We start from the raw sequence: 27,684 nt of genomic DNA, 5'->3' as shown, positions 1-27,684 counted from the left end.
TTTTCTAAATATTCTTAAGTTGAGTCAATATCATTTGTAAGAGCCAAGAGGTATTGGGTATAAATTTATAAAGTTTATTTGACCAAATTGTAACTTGTTTTCTTGCTTATTTAGTAAAAAACACAAAAGCTTATTATAAGTCCTTTTTCTTTAATTAATAATCACCAAGTCCAAATCAACTATATGCCTAATAACTTCTGTAATTTTCAAAATATCCCTTTCAAGTTTCAAAATAATATTCGTAACGGTCTATATCTCTTACTATTATTCACTTATTTTTGTTTGGGAAAAGGATTCGAATATATTCGAACTTTGACCGAATTGTTGTAATAATTACAAACTTTGGGCATGACCTATTGCCCCTGCATTGTTTAATAGTGTATTTTAAAGATATATATGTGCTCACGTGAACATCATAAATATTGCATCATTATAAATAGTAACTTGTTCAGTTAGATATTTATTTATCTTTAAAATATACTATTAAATAGTATGGGTAATAGATTCTGCCCAAAGTTTGAGATTATTACAAAAATTTTGATCAAAGTTCAGATATATTTCAGATTTTTTTCCCTTTTTATTTTGACCATATAATAGTGACGAAGTCAATACTTTTATTAAGAAAATTCAAAATATACCTACCAAAAAGTTGGAGAGATTTGCATATATGTAGATATCCTAATTTTTTGAAAAGAGAAGTTTAGATGAATCAGTTTCCCTCCATTAACTCCGCCTCTCTATATGAGTACTAAGCACAAACTTATGGATACTAAGCACAAAGTTTTAGTTACTTATAGGGTAAAAACTTATGGATACTAAGCACAAAAATACTATTCTACTTCGAGTGCATCAATAAACTTAAAATAAAAATAAAGAAATAGAACTCCAGCTGAATTTAAACCTTGGTCTCATGATTGATTCCTCCAGCTTGTAGCTATAGCATGAGGACACTCTTATACTCCTCATGAGTGTACTGTTAATTAATACTAAATGAATCACTCATGAGATCAAAGTGCACGCACAATCCTATATATAACTGTGGGTCTGGTCCGCTTCTGACTGTTACGTGAGTCTAGCTCGAAACGACACTTTTTAAGCATCACATATCAAAAGGAATTCTCCTAGACACAAGAAATCTCGATCAGAAGGGCGAATTATCCATTTTGATCTATATTTTAGAGAAGATCCTTTTGACATATAATGTTCAAAAAATATCCATTTTGAAGTCAGACTAATACGACTAGAGCTGTCACCGATAATAGCGGGAAAACACTTATCCCAGTCAAATAATGAAGATGATATCACATCACAAATAGACAAGTTGGACTATTTGTCCACATTAAACCGACCCTCATCGTCCCACATAACACCATTTTTTTCTCGCCATTTTTCATCCTTCAAAGCTTACACCATTTTAACAAGCTCAGCAAACACCCATTTCACCATTAATACAGAAAAATCTCTGTATCTTCTTCCTGTGCATGAAAAACCATGCAAATGAAACTATTACTCTTCTTTCTGAGTACATTCCCTTTGATTTTTGCTTTAAATCAAGATGGGTTGTATCTACAAAAACTGAAACACTCTTTGTCAAGCTCAGATCAAGGGGTATTTTCTACTTGGTATGAAAATGATCCTACCCCATGTAACTGGACAGGTGTCACCTGTAATGACGCCGGAGATTCTCCCTCCGTCGTCGCTGTTAACCTCTCCGGTGCTTCTCTTGCCGGACCCTTTCCGGTTTTCCTCTGCCATCTTACTTCGCTTTCGTCACTCTCGCTTTCGAATAATCTTATCAATTCTACTCTTCCATTTTCTATTTCTGAATGCCGTAGCCTCACGTACCTTGACCTTTCTCAGAATCTCATCGGTGGAACTATCCCCGACACTATTTCCGATCTTCCTTACCTCAGGTAACTCAGTTTGAACCTCAATTTTGCATTTCCCCTGTTTTTTTTCTTTCAATTTTTCGAAAAATATCAACTAATTGGGACTTACATTTAGCCATATATACGTAGTTGGGTCTGTTTTAAGGTGAATATAAGATCTATAGTTAGTGTATATAACATGGGTATGTGTAGAAAAAGACAGTCCAGTGCACAAAACATCTCGCGTTAGCAAGCTGCGGGAAGGGGCTGTAAGCAATGATTTAGCTGAACCAACATAACCCGTATGGATTTGCTTGTTGGTGTTATAGTAACTCTAAATTACTATTGATTGTTTGAATAAAAATGCAGATGGAACGAAATGAATATTATGATCTTTTATTGCAGATTTTGTTATTCTAGTTGTTTCATTAGTATATTATGATCTTCTATTGCAGGTACCTTGATCTTAGTGGATGCTATTTTTCGGGGAATATTCCGGCAAGTTTCGGAAGATTCAGGCAACTGGAGACTCTTATTCTGACTGAGAACATTCTTACTGGTGAAGTTCCTCCTGCATTAGGTAATGTAACGAGTCTCAAGACACTTGAACTTGCTTACAACCCTTTTTCGCCGAGTCAGTTTCCTCCTGAACTCGGTAACTTGACGAATCTTGAGATATTATGGCTAAGCATGTGTAATCTTGTTGGTTCAATTCCAAAGAGTATTGAGAAATTGAGTCGATTGACTAATTTTGATGTGTCCAATAATGGACTGGTTGGGTCAATACCAAGTGCAATTTTACAGCTTAATAGTATTGTTCAAATTGAGCTCTACAATAATTCCCTCACCGGAGAATTGCCTTCGGGATGGTCTAACTTGACCAGGTTGAGAAGATTCGATGTGTCGACTAACAAGTTAAATGGGACTATTCCTGATGAGTTGTGTGAGTTGCCACTTGAGTCACTCAATTTATTTGAGAATCAATTTGAGGGGTTTCTTCCAGAAAGTATAGCTAACTCTCCGAATCTGTACGAGCTTAAGTTATTCTCTAACAGATTTTCTGGTTCATTGCCTAGTGAACTGGGGAAGAACTCGGCTTTACAGTATCTTGATGTTTCATACAATACATTTTCTGGTAAAATTCCTGAAAGTTTGTGTGAGATGGGAGCTTTAGAGGATCTTATAGTGATATATAATTCGTTCTCTGGGAGTATTCCGGCTAGTCTTGGCAACTGCCGGAGTTTACTTAGGGTCAGGTTTCGGGCTAATAAGCTATTCGGGGAAGTCCCAACTGAGTTTTGGAGTTTGCCTCAGGTTTATCTCTTAGACCTTTTTGGCAATGCATTTTCAGGAAATATATCACACATGATTTCTGGTGCCAAAAATTTGTCTAACCTACAAATATCAAGAAACAAATTCTCAGGGGTTATACCTAGTGAAGTAGGAAAGTTGAAGAACTTGGTTGAGTTTTCCGCGAGTCATAATGAGCTAACGGGAGAACTTCCAGACACATTAGTGCAGCTAGGGCAGTTAGGAACCCTTGATCTTAGTTTCAATGAGCTATCAGGGAAAATCCCCTTCGGAATTCACACAATGAAGCAACTCAGTGAGCTTGACTTGGCAAACAATGGATTTTCTGGGGAAATTCCGGAGGAAATTGGGACTTTGCCAGTGCTTAATTATCTTGATCTTTCTGGGAATTACTTCTCAGGGGAAATCCCACTCAGTCTGCAAAGCTTGAAGCTTAATAAGCTAAATTTGTCTAATAATCAGCTGTCAGGGATGATTCCTGCAGTTTTTGATAAGGGTGTTTATAGAGACAGCTTTCGAGGTAATCCAGGTTTGTGTCAAGGTGTTGCTGGTCTTTGTCCTACCAAAGGTAGAGGACAGCATGAAGGATACTTATGGACTTTGAGAGCTATCTACACAGTTGCTGGCTTCGTTTTCCTTGTCGGGATTGCTATGTTCATTTGGAAGTATCAGAAATTCAAGAAGATTAAGAAAGGAAACACTATGACAAAGTGGACATCATTCCATAAGCTTGGATTTAGTGAATTTGAAATACCCGTTGGCCTAGATGAAGCTAATGTAATTGGCAATGGAGCTTCAGGAAGAGTGTATAAAGCTGTCCTAAGCAATGGTGAGGCAGTAGCTGTCAAGAAGCTATGGGAGAGAACAGTTAAAGATGAAACCCCTTATGGTGCTCTTGAGTCTGATAAAGACGAGTTTGAAATTGAAGTTGAAACTCTGGGTAAAATTAGGCACAAGAATATTGTGAGATTGTGGTGCTGTTGCGATACCGGGGATAGCAAGCTCTTGGTATATGAGTACATGCCAAATGGAAGTTTGGGCGATTTTCTTCACAGTTGCAAGGCCAAATTGTTGGATTGGCCATTGAGGTTCAAGATAGCTTTAGATGCTGCTGAGGGGCTCTCTTATTTGCACCATGGTTGTGTTCCTCCAATTGTTCACCGTGATGTTAAGTCAAACAACATATTGCTGGATGATGAGTTTGGAGCCAAAATTTCAGATTTTGGTGTGGCAAAAATTGTTAAAGCAGGCAGCAAAGGTGACGTTGAATCCATGTCTGTAATTGCTGGTTCCTGTGGTTACATTGCACCAGGTATTGATTTGTTCAAAACTATATCACTGGCTTTAGTCATTTTTACCGATATATTGGCATATCTAGCTTATATTTTCAGAAAGATTGCAATTTCATTTTAAAGTAGCCAAAACTAACATTAGTGAAATTCATTGATTGCAGAGTATGCATATACTCTTCATGTGAATGAAAAAAGTGACATATATAGCTTTGGAGTGGTCATTTTGGAGCTGGTGACAGGCAAAAGACCAGTCAGTCCAGAATTCGGGGAGAAAGATCTAGCTACTTGGGTACACACGACGTTGAACGAGAAAGGAGTTGATCAGTTGCTCGACCCAAATCTAAACTCCAGCTTCAAAGAACATATATGCAAGGTTCTTGATGTTGGTCTACGTTGTCTTAACCAAACTCCAGCTAATCGCCCCTCAATGCACAGAGTGGTGAAAATGATCCAAGAGTCAGTTCCTTATAATGTGCCAGAAATGGAAAACAAGAATGGTAAACTTTCCCCTCACTTTCCAAAGTCAGTCTAGTTAATATATTAGATCAAGTAATAGAAGCAGGAGTGTTTCTTGTCAAGAATTGGCAAGGAAGAAGCTGCATAATGAAAAATTAGTAGTCTTTTTCAAGAATTAAGCATATTGTACTCTTTGAATTCTACAACCCTTTATGAATCTATATTACGAGGATTCATCATGAATTAACAAATTTTACGCTAGCTGTCAGCCTACCGCAACACAGATGGGGTACTGAAAGTTGTAAGTATTCTTAACTAATGCCTTTGATTAAGTTTGTTAAACTTAGGTCCTACTTTGCTGTCCATCATTCACTGAGCTGGGGCCTTTAGAAGTAAATATACAGACAAAGCACCAGTTTTTCAATGACATTGATTGATTATGTGGACTTATGTGGTTTGACTAAATTGTGTTTTGAGAAGAAGAATTCAAAGATATTTAGAATTGGTGACAGTGAGTGGTGATGTTCAATTATTAAAATAGGAACACACGATTATTTATTGAGGCAGCATGAGTAGTTTAAATAAGTTAATATCATTGGCTGAAAGGAATTTTTGGTTTGAATTTTGCCCTGAGCTAGTGGGAACTGAGAAACACATTGAAAATAACTTCATTTTCTTCCAACTATGTGACTTGATATTCATGGATTGCAATATTGAGGGACCATAAAGTTTATAATGACAGAATTTAAGTTGTATATAGTGAAATGTATAAAATATCTTTGTATAATTTTGTTGATTTTATTAAAACAAATTCTATTAGTTGGATCAAATGTGCTGCACTTAAGCAATTGCAAAAGACTAACGATGCTCAAAATTATATTTAAGGAATCGAAATAGACGTACTCAGTACTTCCATAGATAAGGGACAATGGCTAACTCGATATTGGTAAGTAAGGGTCAAAAGTTCAAGTTCACGCATATAATATCCTATTTTTGCAAATTTACTATTCCTTTGGCCCAAATAAATTGTAGGTTACGGCCCAATTCATTTTTGGCTGTACAAGTTACTTGAAGCTTAGCTTTCAGTTCACTTCACATGAAAGTTATATATTATAAGAAGAGTAAATTTTAGGAATAACAAACACAAAAATCATATTAGCGCTCTATAGCTATAGTTTTGTTATTTGTGCTCCATACCCAAATTATATTTGCTATAGAGTATCTGATTTGTATAAATTGCGGCGATTTGTATAAAAATTGCGGTGATGGTATGAAAATTGCGTTTGTGTGTGTATATGTTCTTTGTGTTAGGCTAGAGTGGCGAGCGAGATTGAGAGAGAGGAGAGAGGCGAGCGAGAGAGTGGAGAGAAGTGAATTGTATATGTATATCGGTTAGATAATTGTATATATGTAACTACTATGTATATGTATCAATGATTGTGTTTATATATCTGCATAAAATTTAAATTCGTATATAATTGAATCGAGTTAAAACATTTGTATTTGTATATGAAATCTCTCTCTCGCTTTATACAAACACAATTTATACGTTGTATTTTGTATAATTTGTGTTTGTATAAAGCGAGGGAGATAGAAAGGCAAAAAAGAACTGGACAAAGAAATATTTGTATTTGTCTAATTATAAGTGTATAGGACGGAGAGATATGCATTTATATTTGTATATACAGTCTCTCTCACTTTATACAAACACAAATTACACATTTGTGTTTGTATAAAGTGGGAGAGGCGAGCGAGAAGGCTAAAAAGAGGAGAGTGACGAGCGAGATACCAGAGAGAGGGAAGAGAGACGAATAGCAAGAAGTTTGATGCGAATCAGAATTAAATTAAACTGTATCTATATCATTTATTTTGAATTAATAATTTGCTATAATGCATAATTTATTGGCCTATAAATTAAAATATATAAGAACTGTAAAAATAATAATATGATTTTAAACAGTTTCATTTTGCACATCAAAAGGTTGAAGCGATTTTATAAATGAGTAATAAACTAAAAGAATACATATGAATTTCATCGAGTGAGTTTTAAGGTCTTTTTATTGAATTTTATATTTAGGCCATCAATTTGTTGGTAAATATTTTAGTTTTACAATAACAAAGGTTTAAATTGATATTAAAATTTTGATAAAATGTCTAAATATGAAATAAATAAATACATAGGTTCGCAGTTTATCATAACAGGCTATAAAAAACTAGCTCGTGTTCAAAAAGAAAAATAGATTATGAAAAATAATTAAGTAATCATGCTTGCTTAAAAGTTGATTATTAATTAAACTTTCTTGCAAATCACCATCAACCCTTTAAGATAATCATTCATCACTACTTAATTGCTACTTTTCCCTCTCTTCTCTCTTTTTGAGTCCGTAGGCGGATTTAACATTTTTAATTTATGAATTTTGAATTATAATTTTTTTCAGAATAAATTATTATATATATACTATGGGATTTTACTATAAATATATAATTTAATTTGAAATTATTTAATTCTGTCAAACTCGTAACTTTTATTGTGACTTCTCCCCTAATCTCATTTTAGGTGGGGTGGGGTGGGGTTGGAGATTCACTTGAAGACTTTTTAGGTTTTATTTTATTTTTATTTGTACTTCTTTTTGGCTTATTGTGTGATGACTGATGAAGCTATAAGTGGAGACTTATTATTGTTCATAATTATCACATGTCCAAAATCTTCAAGATTACAAAAGTTTGGTTCTGAATAATAGTTCAAGTGTTGAGGAACACTTTAAGAATCTATGTTTTCCATAACTACAAGAAAAAAAAAGAAAAGGAAATCGGTGGTTCGATCATAGATCGATATCTTTAATTTTTATACACTTAAATCTTTATATAATAACGTTATTTATCTAGATATTTTTTGACTGCTATAATGACATGCTATTATATAAAACACATAACATTACATACCATGAAAAAATCGATTCCGAAATGTACTTAGCGTTGTTATAGTAAAATGTTATTATAATCTACACAAATGATATGACAATTATTGTGACCGTTTGGTACAAAGCCAACAACTTTAGATTTGACAAATTTGGATAGTAAATTCAGCAACCAGAAAATGCAAAACTCTTTATAAAACTTTTGAATGAAATATATAAGATAAGGTTAAACTACCATTATCCTAGTTCGAAATATCATACAATTTGATCACTAAGAATCTAAAACAGAAATATTATTCCTTTTGTCTCGTTTTATATAAGGATATTTGACTAGATAGGAAATTCAGAACATTAGTTTCTCTTAATATATTATTTATCAGTGATGAAAATAATGTTTCAACACAAAAAAAATATTAAAAAGCTTGTTTGGTAGAGAAACCATTTTAAAAAATAATAATAATGTGTTTTTGAGACGAACTAATTAGCTAGTTAGTGTGATCATATTATACGTATAAAACTCGAGATGAATATAATAAATTCAACTGCACCCATCAGAACACACTCTAGATCCACTTCTGCTTCTGCCGTAAAGCTTTCTCTGTGGAGGTGCGGAGCTAAAAGGTTACTTATGTACCACCTACATATTTGATCGAACGCAATAGCTTTAATCTAAATTATATTTTGTATGTTGAGAAATTGATCATTAGATATGTACAGTTTTTTTTAAAACTCAAACTCAATTAACCTACACTTGATACCGCTAGTCGTTATTTTAAAATTTAGAACTCATAAAATTTAAATTTTGACTCCGTCTTTTATCTCTTGCGTTGCATGAGAAGTTTAAGTGAAGCAATGTCATTATTGGTGGATGTTAAAGTTCCTCTTATTTTTGTTTCTTTTCTAACCAAAATTGTTTTGTCTTTGTGTACACTCTAGGGTGACATTAGAGCTGTAACTAACTCTGTGTGGGTGGGGGGGTGGGGGTGAAGGAGCTAATACTAGGTTGCCTTATTTACACTCAAGTAGTTTCACAATAAACATAAAAAAAATTCTATGGCGAATCCACGAGAAATTTATGCTATAAAACATGATTTTTTACATTCAAGCTCACTGAAAAAATGCATGATGAAAAACAAATTCTCACTTAAATAGTGGAATATTTTCTAATTTTTCCGCATAAAAACATTACTAATTTTTCTTTCTCACCGATTCAATCAAAATATTTATGCAAATAGCCACCGAATATTTTCAAGTGGGAAATTTTTGTGGAAAATAATACTCTCCTTGTCCCAATTTATATGACTTACTTTCTTTTTTAGCCCATCCCAACAAGAATGATATTGGTGCCTTCTATATTTAGTAACAATTCAACTTCAAAATGTCATTTTACCCTTAATAAAATGATTTCTAGCCACATAAATATTTGTGACTCATTTTAGACCAGAAGTTTCAAAAGATTTTCTTTCTTTTTTAAACTCCGTGCCAAATCAAACTAACTCATATAAATTGAGACGGAGGGAGTAAATTTTTAGTAGTGTTTAAGTTTTGCTCCTTTTTTTTGTTCTTCCTTTTTTAAAATTTATTTTTTACCAATACATGGTAAACTGTCTTTATTAAAATGTTCCTTGTCAATGAAATAATCAATTAAAATATACCCTTTTGGTTCTTCTTCACAAAGATATACATTTATTCCACATGAAGCATCCTTACTTAAATGAGCTAAAAGAAGAAGTGAATCCCAAGCAAACACTTCCTTTTTTGAATTTTATTTTTCCATCTTTGGTACCACTAATACTAGCTAATTATATTACTCAACTTTTTACATCTAATTTTAATCTTTAAGTGTTATAAGATGAATACAAAAAGTAGAATTTCAATAATATTAATATACCTTCCCAACTTTGATGAACAATTAGGTTGAGGGAAGAACATGATGTTGCTACTTTTTCCTCTTTTTTCTTTTTAACCCTTTGTCTCTCCTACAAATTTTGTTATTTTTGTAATAGTACTTAGTCAACAATAGTGGCAAAAAAAAAGGATTTTTCTCTAATTATTATCAAGAAATGACTTGTATCAATATTGACTCTCTTACTAGTGTTACAAAAATAATTAGGACTTGTCCTTCTTGTGGTCATTTGATCAAATATGAAGAAAAGGTTAGTAGTTTTTTCTTTCTTTTAATTTAATTTATTGTTTGATTTTGGTTATTTATTATATTATATATATAACATGATTAATGATTTCTATTATTTTTTGTGAAAAAAATTAATTTAATTATAGGCTGGGATTCATAATCTTCCAGGATTACCAGCTGGGGTGAAGTTTGATCCAAGTGATCAAGAGATTCTTGAACATCTTGAAGCAAAAGTGAAGTTGGATGCACACAAACTTCATCCACTAATTGATGAATTTATTCAAACATTAGAGGGAGAAAATGGGATTTGCTATACTCATCCAGAAAAGTTACCAGGTAATTCATTTGACGACAGACAAATTTTGTAGCTAAACAACAAAATTGACGACAAGATATTAAAAATTATGTTAGTTACGGATTAAAGTTCGTAGCTAATTCAAGTGTTTTGTAAGATGGAACAAAACATATAATTCTGAATGAGTTTAACTTTTATATACTAAAATCGTAAACTGGCTTTTATACTATTAGATCGTCTAAAATTAAAGATAAATATGTGCATGTAATTCTTTATTATATAAGTGGATAATAACCGAAAAAATAAGACAAGTTATCTACTAAAACAAGTTAATACATGGATAGTGTTATCCAACATCACAAAGTTAATTCAAGAAATTTTGAGTTGATAACAAATTAATAAGATAGTTTCACTATGAATATACAAGTGCAAATTTTCAGTTCTTTTCTTTCTGCTGATTTATCTTATTGTGAATGAAATCTTCTATAAGCAGACAAATAATGAGAGTTTTTTTTTTCTTTCTACTGATTTATTGTGAATTGATTTTTAGTTTGATGTCCAAAATCTTCTATAAGCAGACAAATATAATTTTTTCATGCATGGTTTTTTTATCACGAGGTTATTATAAAGTTTTGTTTTCCTTAAGATATGCACTTTCACTTACTTGGATTATCAAATGAGTTTAAGTTTAATGTGATCAAGGAGTAAAAAGATATATACATAGTCAGGGTCATTTAAAAGGTAATTACATATTATTTTAGAATAAGTATTAGTAATTCGTCACTTGGTAAAATTGACAAATTTTTTAATTTGTATACATCATTTATATAAGCAATTATTTATATTATCAGATCACTCAAAGAATATCTATATATAAGCCTTCTTTAAATATGAGAATGACAATCTTAAAAACAAGTCAAGGTATCTGGTACGACATGTAAAGGTGACATGTTGATGGTGTAATAATTCCTTAATCTCATGATGTATATAAGAATAATAACTCAAATTGATAAGTGACTACCTTACTATCACATGTTAAACTATACTGATATTATATAATACGAAAAAAATTATATTATATGTGTATATAACTTAATTAAATATTGATTATGATTATTATTGATTAATGGTTTTCTTGAGACGACGAGGGTCTATCGTCAATATCTCTAGGGATAAAGTTTGCGTAAATTCCACCTTTCTCAGTCGATCACAATTATAAGATCATGTACACAGGATATGTTGTTGTTGTCGTTGTTGATTATTGATGGATGGTGCATGCAGGAGTGACAAAAGATGGCTTAGTTAGACATTTCTTTCATAGACCATCAAAAGCATATACAACAGGGACAAGAAAAAGAAGAAAAGTACACACAGATATACAAGGCAATGAAACAAGATGGCACAAAACAGGCAAAACTAGGCCAGTTGTGTTAAAAAACAAAGTGAAAGGCCACAAGAAAATACTTGTTCTCTATACAAATTATGGTAAACAAAGAAAACCTGAGAAAACAAATTGGGTAATGCATCAATATCATCTTGGTGATAATGAAGATGAAAAAGAAGGTGAACTTGTTGTCTCAAAAGTATTTTATCAAACTCAACCAAGACAATGTGGTGGTGGTAACAATAGCATCAAAAATAATTGTCCTCCTCTTCCTCAAGTTAGAACAAGTATTGGTCAAGTTGGATCTCAATTTGTTCAATGTAATTTCAATCCAACTACTCTCATATCTTTTGAACATAATAATCCGACGATGACTACTACTCCTCGTCTTCCGAACTTCAATAATCTCCCTGACGCTTCATTTATTCCCTGACCTTTTCTTTTTAGATGAAACAGTCACACTGAATAAGTTATCGAAACAAAGAGTAAGATGGACAGGAGGACTAGGAAGAATAAAGAAGAGTTCTCTTGTGATTTTTATGTTTATATTTTTGATGTGGTTATTTTATGTATTATTAATGGTATTTACTTTGTACAGTGAGCTAGGCTGAAGAAATAAGTGTACATGGCTCTTGACTGGGAGAGTAACTAATTAATCAAAGTTCAACTGTACAAAGATATCTATATATAAACTCATGTTCATTATTTTCTTTTTACTAGTACTGATCTTTATTTCTATTTATTATACTGGTGAAATAAAGTACTAATCTAGTTGAAGTACACTGATATTGCAAATAGTAAACTGAAGGCCCAAAATAGTACTCAGGAACAATTGTGTTGATATAGTGTATAAAACTGAGCTCCGGGACATGCATTTTCATCATAAGAGTGAAATATTACATAGTTGACGATTGTACTTGGTATCCTTTGGCATCAAGATATCGTTAAGCATGGTATAACCATAGCTATCCAATTATTGTCGCAGCAGAATAGCCATCTCTCAGAATACATATATATATATATATATATATATAGGTCTTCGACTATAATGATATATGCATGCAAACAGCTTCTCATTGTGAAGCCACTAAGCCAGCAGTGATGTGAGACGATCTTCCTGCCTGGTGTTCTGCAGTTGGCCGGACACTAGATAGACCATCCTTTCTGCAACAACGCATATCAGACTTGTTAGATGGAGGGAGTACAATGCATTGCAAGTTTCACCTGCTGCACAACTATATGTTAAAACTTATTGAATCTGTACTCTCTTTACATGTACGCAATAAGAAAGTTCAGTTAACTGTATGTATATCAGTCTGCAACGTCTCTCTCATTAATCCGTTCCATTGTTCTTTGACGCTCAAGGTCTCAAAGCAGCCAGCACCGGTGGCACGACCAAATCAAATTGCCTGTATATGGACTATATAGAAACCTCCTTGTTCTGAAGGGTATGCCAACTGAAGAACCCATAGAAAAGCAAACTAACATTCATTCATATAGGCAAGCAAGCATCTCCAAACGAAGACACTGTGAGAAAACTGCAAGCTTGCTTTTATTACAGAAAAAAAGAAGAAGAGAGACTGAACCTCACTCTAAATTGTATATAATTCCAAAAGCAAATTATCTTCTCTCCCCCCCACCTACCCCCAGAAGGATCAATAGTGTTCTGATGGTGGAGTTGCTCAACCACTTGAGCAAGCCAAATTATCTACTATGGCTTTTGACATGAATTCATTTTCCTAAGTTTTCCTATTGACCAAAATAGTTCTTCTTTCTTATTTGATTTTTCACTAAAAATAGAAGAGTTTCTCACTTATGTATAATGTGGGTCAACCCATCTTTACCCAACCCATTTTAATCCACAATCCACATGAATATGGGTGGGTTAGGGTATGACCCATTTTCAACCTGTCCATTTGCTACCACTAAATGTGTGGGGATATATATTAGCAAGTGCAACTTCAGCTGAACTTCCCTGATCTATTCAGAGAGTAGGAAAGCCAGTTGAAAGTGAAAAAACGGAGAAGATGCAAAGGAGCGAACCTCAAATAAAAGTTAACAGTCAATTGCCTTGTTGAGCACATGTATGCATCATGCAGGTAGAGCGATTCCGAAGCAATTTCCCTGGCACATGTACCTTTTTGTATGGATTGGACGCAACTATTTGGGTGGAGAATTAGGATACATCACTAACAATTAAGAGATTCACGTGGGAGAAACCTCTCATATTAAAGGAGAAAGAAGCTTTAGAGAAACCTATCAACAAGGAAGGAACCTTAAGATATTCAAAAGGAAAACTACTAATGGCATAGTGTATTACTTCAGGAGAGGTACTACTTCTTTTGATCCGTTCAAGAGAGGTACTAGTTCAATGTGAAGGTGCAGCCATGCTTTTCAAACTGAAATGGTGGTGTAAGAATCCTCAATAGAGGATCTTTAAAGAAAAGGGTGTACTCTCCAAAGCAGTAAAAGGAACAACGACTTTAAACTGGTGACCAGAAAATTATACCGAGGAAATCAAGACCTCCTTATGGACATCAAGTTAGTTCTTGTCAAGCCTAAGGTGACTGTAAGGAGCTCTGGCATGATACTACGGGCTATCCCCAACTTGGAAAAAATCAATACCTACTCTTCATGATCAGAATTTAATTTTTTTTTAAAATAGGAGAACAAAATGCATAACACCACAAATTTACATTGCAGAGTTGAAATAAATTCAGCTCAAACTGTAACTAAAGACGTTAAGAACCACCCTCCCATCCTACATGTATATATCTATTGGATTCGAACATACATGTTGGGGTACTAACCCCTCAAATGAAGGTAGCTATTTTTTTTGGTAAGAAAGAACACCTATATAAAAATGAGACTGCAACACAGGTTGGTCTCGTAAGTCGTATCTACAGCTAGAAGGGCCACATTAGACAAGGAACTAGGAAGAACTAAACAGGACACGATAACAGTTCTCTCAGTCTCACATTCTTAGTAAACAATATCAATAAGGTTCTTATTTTCTGGTCTAGTAACTAAAATCTCAGATATATATATGATGGAGTCATACCGGTTGGAGGTTATTTTCAATGCAATTCCAAACAAGAAAAACAGATATGACGAAATAAGGAGTTGCCGGATTAGGTACCATAGGAGTAGTTACAGTTGCAAGAAAGGGATCTTGTACAGAAATCTAATTGTATTAGGGCAACAACTCTGCCGCCAATCCTTAACAGGGGCAAATGGTTTACAATGGAAAGTTGCAGAGCATGCATTTATGATATTAAGGATTCATACAACGATCCCAACTTTCTCAGGATGAGGCATAGTAGTAGCAGCAGTTTATTTTGGTGTTCTAAGCTGGACAAGTGATTGCTCTTGCGCCAAGAACACCATCCAGTAAAGAAGTTCTTAGGAAAAATAGTTGAAACTTGAAAGTTGAAGCTGACACTTCATTTGCTTATTTATCGACTAAAAGCTTAAATCCTTCAACCAATATTATTATTCTCCTCAAAGCTTGTGGAAGATTGTACAATATATGTTACTCTTATAGAGAGAACACTGCTCTTTCGTATCACTAGAAGTATGCATATCTAGTACGAAGTTCGATTCCTCAACAACAACAAATTCCAAGCTAGTTGATGTCTACTATATGAATCTTCATTATCAATTCACTCCATCTCAACCATTTCATCGCAATACTCAACAATTTCAACATCACTAAACATCTTAATTAACACAAAAGATCTCACGTCAATGCAGAATACGAAAAATAACACACATATCGGAACTTGTCAATAATCACCTGTTTAGATTACAAAATTTGAAGGAGGGTCCTATAGTTTCTTCTTCTTCCTGAAAATATAAACGTCAGTCTCCTCATAGGCGTACTCTGGATGTAAATGCTCGTGTGGAACCTTCTCGACATCAAACATCTCTCCACAAAGCTCCCAGAACTTCTCATGCGCCTCAGGAGATCTCAGCTGGTACCCCAACAAAACGACACCGTTTTCTCCCACCAAAGCATCCATAGCCGACAGCAACGGACCCACCGTCTCCTCCAAGTACACCACGTCGGCGGCGATGACGACATCAAACGGCGGGCCGAGAGATTTTATCTGATCCTGATTGGACCAATTCAACTGTGCCGTCTTCAAACTCTTCTTCAAAACAGGCTTGTTTCGCTTAAGATTGTGTTTTAGGGCCGGCATAACCGGAGCAATATCAGTGATAACGACGTTGTTCAGACCTAATAAGAAAAGCCCCATGGCTGCTACTCCGCAGCCGGCTCCGAGCTCTACGCCGCGCTTGTTCTGAAAGTTAAGGATGTCGGAATAGGGATTTGGGGTGACGGCGCATGTTTGAGGATGCCACCGTTCGGCGAACTTGACGAGGACTAGTGAACAGGGCCATACGCTGGTGCCGACATGCATGGATCCATTGTCTTGATGGAAAGCAAGCTGAGAATCGAGGACTTTAAGATCGATCACCGGCGAGTCAGTGAACTTCATTATCTCTTCAGGGTCGATGACCGGCGACGGCGAGTCGGAACTTAATTGAAATGTGAGTGGGTTAATGGGCCAAACGATTAGAAGATGCAAGGTCTAGTCCAGACAAAAGAATTTTGGGCCGCGACCCGAGTGTTGAATTTTGGGCTTACATAACCACTAATCTTTCGTATAAAAATGCATATTCAAACATAACTTCAAATTTCAAAAAGTTACAATTCAAATACTCAAATTTTTAAGTTTTCGGTTCAAAATCTATGACTAAGCAGGAGCTTAATATCTTCATGAATACGTAATAGTATCTAAATTAAATACATATTTAGTATTTAAATCACTGAAAAATCTTACTATTTCATTTGATTGACTACACAAAGTCACAAACTCTTATCTTATTAGTGAGGATTTTATTTCATAATTAAAACATTCTAATCCCACTTCTCATATTCCTTTTCCTTCCCCATGTATAATTAAAAATGTTTAAAGACTATATGCACTTCCTTTATAAAATGCATAAGGTTAATTGAACTTTAAAAATCTCATGTTATCGTTAGTGAAATGACTTAAAAGCATGTACACCCCCCCCCCCCCCCCCAACTCCCAAACCTCCATATATATATATATATATATATATATATATAATATTTTGTTTTAAATTACAAGTAAATATGATAAAATTAGCTCATGAAGACATGATCCACCCAATTAGCTATATTTTGGGTGGGTAATTGATTTAGTCTATTTTGACCAATCAAGTAATCCAATTGACCCGTGAATCCTTTGACAATTTTTTTTGTTTGATATGTTGTGTATAGTAATAATAAAGGAAAAAAGTTTATCTCGTACTCATAATCTTATAAAAGAGCAAAGAAAGATATTGAAACTTAGTAAAAGTTGGACGGTTTGTATTATGACCCACTTTTTAATCCAATAATCATAACATATTAGCTCATTTTGACATGTACAAATTCAGTCCAAAATAATTTTTGATCCGTGATTTATTAACTCAACTTAATTTGATCTGCACAAATTTAACCTAATCTGTCCTTTTAACTTAGTGATTACAAGTTTTCAAGCCTTTTAATTTTCTTAAAGCCGCGTGAAATGAGAGGGTAGGAGTAGTATTTTGTCCACATCGCAATCATGCATGAAGCAAAATATCTTCGTTAGTTATAACATAAAACTTTGATTATCCAATGTGCAAATAGGCCACAATTAGGTTAATTGTGCACTATAGGTTAATATATATATTTTTTTAAAAAGCCCATATCTTTTATTTTATTTCCTTTTTAAAGTGGCAAACAAAGTGGAATAAGGACCCTACTTTGAACATTTGAACCCCCTTTTTTGATCCTACAAACTAGCCTTTTTTCTCTTTTATTCTTCCTATCATCTATCTGTCAAGATTTATTTATCTTAAAATAATAGCATCCATTATTAGCTAGTGGAATTCCTGTTAAGGTGAACTAAAATCCTAATTAAGCTAATTAATATCATGTTTAAGATTGAAAGATTTCATTATCAAATTGAATGAATGTTGTCTTATTTATAGAAAGTGAATCATAGGATTACTAGGCAATGGATATATATATATATAGGGACCATCCAATACACCTGGAGAAGGAAAAAAATAGAGATAGAAAATTTGTGAGAGTGGATACTTTTAGCTAACTTTTGCTTTTCCAAAGAAATTTAATTAAGGAAAAGATTCTTTACTTATTAGTCGTGGGCACTCAATAGGGGTGTCAAATGGACGAGTTGGTCTAGAAAATTGAACAAGTCAAAATGTATTGAGTTATTAGAATTGAAGTAAAATAGAGATTATGTTAAAAATAAGTTAAGTTAAGCAGATTAAGAATTAATCTAATATGAAATTATTTTGTGTCCAACTCATAAAATTTTGAGTGAATTGAGCCGATCATTAATTTTTGGGCCATATTTTACATTCCTAGCACTCACTTAAAGCATATTACCAATATATAAACCTTTTATGAGATCTTGACATGTCATCCTATAAAAAGAAAAAATATGAATTAGTTATGAAATTTATCGCTAATTTGTCACTAAATATTCGTTAGTGTACATAGGTAAATAGTCTTTAGCATATAGTTGGTCGTTAATTGTTATTAAATAGGATTTTATTTTTTTTATATAACCACTCCTCCGAAGCTAGCTCTATTCTTTTGTTTCTTTAGTGATTCAAACTCGCAATTTTAGAATTGAAAATCGCAACACATCTCTAGTCCATCATTGAATAGGATTAGCAACGAAACCATTGCTTTTTGTTGTTGTTGCTGTTGTTGTTGTAGAGTACTAATTAATTACGATTTCTCGAGAAAATCCTATATATATCCCAAGTCTCTACGAAATTTACATTACATCACATAAAAGAAATTACCAAAGAGCAATATTTAGCATCTTTGTTACAAACTCTTATCTACCAAAAAGAAAGAAAAAAAAAAGTAGTTCAATAAAATTATTTGTGCCATAGAAAACCCTTTTGACAACTTTTTAGCCAATATGATTAAACAGTACACACAAAATCACATTCAAACTCAGACGTACGTGGGAGGAATTTTCATTATTGAAACTTTACACGCATATTTGTCACACTCAACTAATTATATATGACACCTACCTTATATTATATGCTTCAAACTATTGCATATTTGACCAGCAGCAATCAAGCATACATGGGAAGTTACAGTACATTTGATCGAATGTCCAAAAATAATTATATCGACTAGTCAAATATACAAATAATAATATATATTATCTTGTATAACATATGTATATATACACATATCAATCAATTATTATTTTGATGAGCGACTATACAGTAGCTATCTCGACAAAAGGGAAATATTATTAGGTTTGCTAGTTGCCAATGTTTGAAGCAAAGTGACAATTCCATTATTGTATACAAGAAGACACTATAACGTATTCTAGTTTTAACAGATCTTGTCTCTCAATAATTCATTTTCATCTTTGAAAAAGTAAGTTTGAATTCTTCAATTTGTAGGTCTTCTTTATAATCATTGATAAATGGACTTACTATTAGTCATGGCATATGAACGTTTATAAAGTTATCTTACCAATGACATATGCATATAAAGCTAGCTCTGAAATAGATAAGGAATATTTATTACTCCCTCCGTCCCATTTTATGTGAGGTAGTTTGACTCGGCACGGAGTTTAAGAAAGAAAGAAGACTTTTAAAACTTGTGGTCCAAAATGAAAGATATAAATTTATGTGGCTGTAAATCATTTCACTAAGGGTAAAATAGACATTTTATAGTTAAATTATTACTTTATATAGAAATGTGTCATTCTTTTTGGGATTGATTAAAAATGAAAGTAAGTCGCATAAATTGGGACGGAAGGCTATTACAAGTTCAATCAGATAGAATGATGATTGGCTGGTGACAAAGGTGAAACAAATAAAAAAGCATAAAATTTAATTAGACCCCTAAGATTTGTGAAGTGGCACTAAGGCACTATGATAAAAGTCGAGGGATATTATGGCCATTTGCATCAATAGTAACAGTCCATATAGAGCTGTCAAAATGGGATTGAGTGCTCCGGGAGACTATTTCTACCCAACCGGTCAAATAAACAGGATTGAGCGCGCTAAGAAGTTTTAGCTCGTTTTAAACTTGAAATTACTAAGCTCAACCTCAATCAACCCTATGGCCACTCATGGTTCGGTTAAAGGCTAGGTCAAATTCTCCGACCTGTTAAGACTATGCCAACCCTATTAATTAATTTGCAAGAGAATCGCCTAAATTATGAAAAGTTACATTTAATTCATTTACCAATAAGGGTTGTGGTGGAGTGATAAGTAATCTTTCATCCTTAACCAAGAGCTCTCGGGTTCGAGTCGTCTTGGGTACGGAGTCGCCTTTGTTAGGGAGCGCTTTACCCCAATGTAGGACTTTCCGGCGCGAATCCGAATTTAATCGATCTCTAATGTGAGTACCGGACACCAGGTGAAAAACAAAAAAAAGACATTTAATTCATTTAGTTTTAATGTAATGTATTAAGATATCTTAGCGTATTACGATACCACTTTCTCAAAACCTCAAGGAGTTAAGTGTCACTTTCCAAAACTTTAAATTAAAGTATAAGTGGATATTATCTACAAAAATAAAATATGAACCTTATTGTTGAATTTACTTGGTGGACCACTTTGATAGCTTTTGTTAAAAGAGGGTCTTTTACATGATATTTATTTTCCTCTGGTCTCAAATATTAATTGTTTCAAAAATTTCATCTATTTCATAATATTCTTAATAAAAAAAATTCAATTATTATATATTTTTTCTTTAAATCTATCTTTCATGTGTTAACTAATTGTGTTGTTTAAGGAAAAAAAAATAAAACATATATAATTTAGACAAATACTTTCGCAATCACCTTAAAATAAAGATTATATGTAATGGAAGTAATACCAATATTTTTATTTTCTTTTGGGAGAGGAATGTGCCAAATAGCTAGAGGAAAGGATTTGACTAAAAAGTGAAATTACAATTATTTATTCAAAAAACAAAAGAAAAAAAATTACAATTATTACAGTGCATGCTCCAATTTCATATATTGCAAATTGTAAATTTGAAATTTTGTAAGTGGTGTATGTTCTCATCACCAGAAAACATTTTTAATTCTATACCAAAATAAAAAATAAAAAATAAAAGATAGTACTTTTAATTGATCTAAATATTTAATTTGTGTTTGATGAATGCATTGAATAGACATAGAAACGAAATTATACACTTTGTAGAGCCTATAAAGGTTAGTACAATTTAAAGGTCAAATTAAAGCGCCTAAGGGTGTAACATTATAGCCTAGCGGTTAATGTGTAGCGGGATGAAAATCATGAAAGATCAGGAATTAAATATTTTTCCATAAAGTTACGAGACAGTAAGTATTCGATAGATCGAAGTAAATCAAAGTCAAAAACTATTTTTGACAATAAAGTTCAAAATTTTAATAATAACAAATGTTACACAAAATATATGCATTATTATGTAAAGTCGTTACACATATATTAAGAATTTTTCTAATTAATCATATGCTGACGATATATATAGCTTAAACATCATAATTATTAATTAATATGCAAAAACAGAGGGCAACAAAATGTGGCCTGGATGGCTGAGTAGCAAACAGCATATTCAAACTTTACTTAATTAGCTTTGAAATAATTAACTGATAAAAGACCAAAAGAATATTCATCCACGTAGCTACTTTGCTTCATCAAGTCCCATAACTTCTTTTCCTTATTTAATCAGAGGTTTCATATTTGAGCTTATGAATATATATATTTTTTGGTTAGGAACACTGATTTTCATAAATGGGCTTGCAATGCGCTAATCTAGATAGTTTGTTTCAGAGGCGAAATCAGGTAGGATCAAGAAGTTCATTCGAATCCTCCTTGAAAGAAATTACATTATTTATACATGATTAAAATTATTTTTTATGTATATATATAGTGAATATTGAATCCTTTTTGACTAATTTATGTATTTACTTTTCATATTTTAGACCATCTTAGTAAATTTTTGGCTCCATCTACCAATATCGAACGCCAAATAAATAAATAAACATATATTTTTTTCATTAATGAAATCCCTTGAAATAAAAAGTGAAGGAAAATGAAGAAATTAGGATTATATTAAATATGGGGTTCTATAAAGGTTTATATTCTCCACCTTTTGATAAGTAAAAAACTTATTGGGTTTCCCTAGCTAATAGATAGATTCCTAGATCCAAATCTATTATTCTTTATTTATCTAACTAGTATGTAGTTTTAAAGGTAAAATAAAGTTGAATCTTCTTTTTACCGGGGAAGTTTAGTAATTAATTATTTCTTTATAAATTTGCAAAATTATATATCATGTATTTATTTATTAATTGTTCACTTTTCAAATTTAATTGGTTCTTGTTTCAACTCTAAGAAAATAAGCAGGTTCAAATGGATGGATTAGGGATGATAAAGTAGCCTATAAAACATGATTTGTTCAATTTGTTTAAATTTTAACAGGTTATTAATGGTCTGCATATTTACTAAAGTCAATCCATTTTGATCTATACAATTTAGTTTATCTAAAAATTAAGTTGATTTGGGTTTAATATATAGTCCAAATATTCGATCCGTGAAAAATATTATAAAAATATTTTTAGATTTTTTATTTATTTATTTGATATGTAATATATAATTATTAATAAATAAATAAAAATTAAGTAGGCAAACAAATTTTAAGAAAATAAATAACTTAATTAAAATAAGTGACACCAATTACGAATGAGCTTGAATCGAGTCACAAAAAAAAGTTATGATAAGCTAGTCGATTATTTTAAAGACCGAATTCCCGTTTTTCTTATGTAGTGGATTGGTCTTTTTACTTTTTTTTTCTACCGAATGAATTTCTTTTTTTAAAAAATGATTAATTAGATTTGCTTATTTCATCGTGGATCAGGTGCTATGCACGATACCTCTCAAACCCAATATGTGGTGGATTTTGGGAGACAAAATCAAAACGCAAATACTTTGAGATGCTCTTCCCCAGCAAATCATTAACTCCTTGAATACAATGGAATTTCACATTCGACGAATCTTTCACTCTATATTTCCTCCCACAAATACATAAGGGTTGTCGCCGACATTCCTTTATTGAAAAATTTCATTGTGTAGCTTGGTAAAAAAATCTTTTATGTATATATTATCTGTTGACACCTCTTGACTTCTATGTGATTTTACTTCTTTATATTTTAAGACTCATTAATCAAAATTCTCATTCTGTCATCGCGTAACACTCCCTTTTAGTTTTGAATTCACAACTTATAAAAAAAAATTATATATATTTTTTAAAGTCTCACTATTTTCAAACTCATTTATTTGCATCAAAGTTGTGTAAGCAATTTGTCTTATTGTGTTGAACTAAATTACCAACAATAACGTAACATCATATATATCCCTTTAACCAAAAAGAAATCTTGTGCCATATCTATTTGGATTTACTTCATAGTTATGCTAAACGACATATATTCCATTCCTAATTCTCATCGATCATTGAAACCAAATATTTTTAAAAAATAGAGGAAAATCTCACATGAAATTTGACTGAGTTTTTGATTAAGAACATATAGACAAAGCTAATTCTTGAAATTAGGAAATACTTTAATTAATCTACCTAAGCTATAAAAAACTAAAAATAACTAGATTTTCCTTCAATTTCAAAGTAAAAGACAAACAAAGAAACAAACATACCCTTGGTGACAACGTTTTACTTTTTCCCACACCCCTTCTCTTTCAAAAATCTCAATTTTATATACTACCACTATTATATACATATCAGCATATTTTAACTTCTTGTAACATATTATTTTGTTATTATTAATTTTATAACTAATCTCATGATTTTATGAATTTATCATCGAGTCTCTTTCTGAAATAACACTCAGACATGTTATGCCTTTATCGTTGGGGTCGAACACTTACTCAACAAGCAATTTTGCTACGTTAAAACTGTTATGATTCATGTAATTGTTTTTCACCAGGACTTTTAGTTGTGGTCTTCCTTATCATTAGGTCACCAACTTTCTTGACCTCTCGATAATACGCAAACACCATCAACGATCTTCTAAATTACCTAATAGCGTAAAAGTAAATGGACTATCAATATATATATAACAACATTGTTTATCGCAATACTTTTTGGGTTGCTACAGTAAAAATGTCATTACTGAAAACATATAATATAATAATTAATTACACATTAAACGAAACTTGGATGTTACATATAGTGAAATATTGTTATATATATATATATAGGATGATTGTTAAATAGAAGTGTAACTGTTGGCTATCGTATCGTAACTCACTTTTTTTATTTTTTATAATTTAAACTCAATAACTTAAAGTTGGACATGAAAAATGCTTATCGTTCGAGCGACAAATAAGGAATCTAATTTTAGAGGGTTATATAAAGAAGAGGAGTAATTAATTAGCTGGACCTTGAAAGTTGATGCCTTTGAGAGGTGTGTGAGAATATTCCATAGGCAAGAAAGTTCAAGAACTAAATTCCAAAGATTAAATATTAAACAAAACAGATAAAGTGAAAACATCATTAGATTATGATTAAGAGTTTAATTAAACAGGAAAAGTCAGCCCACAACCAGACGACTGCTCATACTTCTAAAAATTCACTGCTTTTGTCAGTTCTTTGTCTTTTTTAATTTTTTATTAACTTCTTCTAATTTTTATTATTATATTATATTTAACCCTAACCCTACTACTAGTCATATACCAGTCAATGAAATTCTTCTTACATGACTAATTAGAAGGGTAATATTCAAACTTATTATAACTACTAAAAAGGTATTTTGTTGATTCAAAATTGAACTTCTTTTATGCATTTCCCAAAATGAATAATTCCTTTATCACAAATTATTCACATGCATATGACAATGTATATAACTTAAAAATGTAACTATCAATAAATTCAAGTTTTATGCATAGTACTAATTAACGATACTAAGAAAAATACAAGTAGTTACCTTAGCTTTAAGGTAATTACAAATAAATCGCTATGATAAAATATTACTAAAAAACAATATTTTTTTACGAAAAAAATGTTCATTTAATTATTTCCACAGATATTTTGATTGAATCATTGAAAAAAATATATTAGGAAGTTTCCCAATACTTCAATGAAATCTGTTTCCACCGTGTATTTTCGGTGATATTCGATAGATAAATTATACTGTAAAACACAAATTTCTCATTTATCAGTAATGAAAAAAAAAATTTGTTTCTAAAGTATTTGTACATTTTGAAAGCTGATGCAAGTAAAATCATTGAAAAGTTGCCCAAAAAAATCACAGAAGGAATATATGAATAAGGCTCTTCACATACAGTAAGAATAATTGATACCAAAGTATTTGTGTCACCTTAGCTTTGAGTAGAGTTGAGAATTTAGAGCTCATATTATTATTTTTTGTGTCAGAAATAGAATACCACAATATTACAAATATTCCTTTAAGGAAAAAATGAATAAAGACATATATACTTTAATTCACATCCATAAAAAAGAAAAAGCCATAAAGTTTTTGCCTTTATTTAAACTCATCTAACATTCAACAAAAATCATCCAACAATCAAACTACTACAAGATATATCCAGTTTGAACTAATTCTTTGAAAAGAAAAAAAAAGAGCAGAAATTAATTAAATGTATTGACTCAATTTCCTTGTATTCGATCCAGTGGCGCAATCAAAATTTTTAGTAAAGAAAATTTAATATAAAGAAATAAATGCATCAAAATCAAAGAGATTCAATATTTATACAGAAGAAAATAATTTAACCGTTATGCGTAATTATCCGAGCAACAACGGGTTTGGATGAATCCACTTGCACCCCTATATTCACTCCTATATATATACACTTTAAAAATCTGTTAAATTCAACGAACAATATATTTAAACTCATAAATATGTTTGAACGTCTCATTAAATTTAAATTTTGAATCTGTCTCTGATATCGGATACTATTGATGAGAGATCAAGCTACTGTTTATAATGCATAGTTGGACTGTCATGGTCAATTTTTTCATTATAAGGACGATTATTCCCTTTTATGTTTGTGTGTGTGTTCGTCGTTTCCTTTGGAATTTATATCTTTTTTTTTTCTTTTGGAATTTACCTCATTGTTTCTACAGTTGGGCACATGCATGTTTTTTTTTTTTTTTTTTTTAACATTCATCAATTATTAAAGATACAAAATCAATTCACTAAAAAAATAAATTTAACTTTAAACTTCACTGTTAAATTGTTCGTAACTAATATTTTTTTTGAGATAAATATTGAAAACACCTTTAAATTCGGTGTAAATTATTAGTTTCATGTCCAAACTATTAACAACGTTAAAAATACCGCTATACCTGATTAACTGAACTTAAATACACCCCTGATCTTGCAACATGAGTGAAATACACCCCTAAATTCTCGTCAAGTTTCGGGGTGTTTTCAATACTTCACTCGGCTTTTTGTTAAGAGCACTATGCTCTCCAACAAGAATTTGAGACCACTTGATATGTCATGTGGCAGATTGGGGATGTATCTAAGTTTAGTTGTTCAAGTAGAATTGTGTTTTTAAGGCTGTCAAATAGTTAAGAAATGAAACTAATAATTCACGTCAAGTTTAGGGGGGTTTACAATACTTCTATCTTTTTTTTCTTATTAGTGATTTTAAAGTTGTTTACTTGTAGAGTATATTATGGGAAGAGTCAATGTTGTGTCGTTTAGTATTTGATCAGTTTAGTTTGGAGTTACCTCTATCTGATTTAATTAGTACTTAATTAACCAAGCCAAATAATCGAATACTCCTAATAGATTTAATTTACTGTTTTAAGTTATGGTAAAATTATTTAAGACTTTTATATACTTAGCTTGCAATCTTTCTAGGACTAGGAAAAGCTTACCACTTTTCTTTTTAAAAAAATAGCAAATTAAAGAAGCTTTTAAAAAAATATCTTAGCTTTTAAAAGTTATTTACTCTCTCCATTTTAGTATAAATTTACCCAATTCCTAAAAATAAGAAATGGTACTAATTTGTCCTTAATTAAATAGTAATATCTAATATATTTTCTGGATTATAATTACATAAAAATTCACTAATCTAAATAAGAATTATGTGTAATACTGCTTATTTTAAATTTACACCACTTAATATAAACAAGAGAAAGTAACCTTTAAAGGTTTTCATTGACACTACAAGAAAGGAAAATATATGAGTCATGATGAACACTTTAAATTAATTAATGGCCAAATCCAAGTACCATTTAAGATGTGGTGCTTTTCTATCAATTTATTCAAAAAAGATATCCCTTCATTCATGAATATATGCACTTTGAGTAACACACATTATTTTCCGAGAATTTTAGTGGCTTAGGTGGTTGGTTATCTGAACTTCCATCTTGTTGGTGAAGATTTGATTCCCACATTGTAATCCCTTCCCCAACCGTTTCAAACATATTATTTCCCCTTTCTTAAGTAAATAAATAAGTTACACATTGATAGAATTAAGTCAAAAATTCAGAGGATATACTAGTTGAAGTTTTTTGTTTGCAGTCTGAAGAATCTTAAAAGTCATATCTTTCCAGCATCCATGTGTCCAAAAGAAAAGTTCAAAAAAGGTGAGAAAACCACTTTTGTCACCTATTTTTCAAACTTACTATTCTTGTAAATAAAAAGACCATAAATATATATTTTCCTCTAAAGCCAAATAAAATGACAAAAAAAACAAGGAAACTCAACTTTTACCACAAAATCTAACCATGTTAAAAACAACAACATCCAACATTTGTACATTAACTATCAAACTGAAGACAGACATATCCTAATATAGTTTAAGTTATAGTACTGACCATGAACTTAAGAAATTTAACATAATTAGGTCATTTTTACCTATTATAACATGTAGCATGTTTTATTTTCAAAATTACAAGCCTCACATTGTCTTAAGTAAACT

At 31.7% G+C, this 27,684-nt stretch overlaps 3 protein-coding genes across 3 annotated transcripts; 2 read left to right on the top strand and 1 right to left on the bottom strand.

Moving 5' to 3' along the window:
- Positions 1–1,473: 1,473 nt before the first annotated feature.
- On the top strand, positions 1,474–5,167 carry LOC125817347 (receptor-like protein kinase HSL1). Its single transcript, XM_049496878.1, has 3 exons — positions 1,474–1,913; positions 2,324–4,491; positions 4,633–5,167. Exons 1-3 carry the CDS (start codon positions 1,492–1,494, stop codon positions 5,001–5,003), a joined length of 2,961 nt encoding a protein of 986 aa, XP_049352835.1. The 5' UTR covers positions 1,474–1,491; the 3' UTR covers positions 5,004–5,167.
- Positions 5,168–9,900: 4,733 nt separating this feature from the next.
- On the top strand, positions 9,901–12,159 carry LOC125817447 (NAC domain-containing protein 73). Its single transcript, XM_049496982.1, has 3 exons — positions 9,901–10,001; positions 10,126–10,315; positions 11,556–12,159. Exons 1-3 carry the CDS (start codon positions 9,909–9,911, stop codon positions 12,089–12,091), a joined length of 819 nt encoding a protein of 272 aa, XP_049352939.1. The 5' UTR covers positions 9,901–9,908; the 3' UTR covers positions 12,092–12,159.
- Positions 12,160–12,477: 318 nt separating this feature from the next.
- Positions 12,478–16,261, bottom strand: LOC125817362 (uncharacterized). The gene is made up of 2 exons (XM_049496894.1): positions 15,455–16,261; positions 12,478–12,822 (listed from the first exon to the last, which is right to left on the bottom strand). The coding sequence occupies exon 1, from the start codon at positions 16,158–16,160 to the stop codon at positions 15,486–15,488; it is 675 nt and encodes a 224-aa protein (XP_049352851.1). The 5' UTR covers positions 16,161–16,261; the 3' UTR covers positions 12,478–12,822; positions 15,455–15,485.
- Positions 16,262–27,684: the final 11,423 nt, after the last annotated feature.

This window comes from Solanum verrucosum, unplaced genomic scaffold (assembly GCF_900185275.1).
Source record: "Solanum verrucosum unplaced genomic scaffold, falcon-dt-bn FXZP01000280.1, whole genome shotgun sequence".
Lineage (NCBI taxonomy): Eukaryota > Viridiplantae > Streptophyta > Magnoliopsida > Solanales > Solanaceae > Solanum > Solanum verrucosum.
This window is presented reverse-complemented; position numbering and strand designations above follow the sequence as displayed.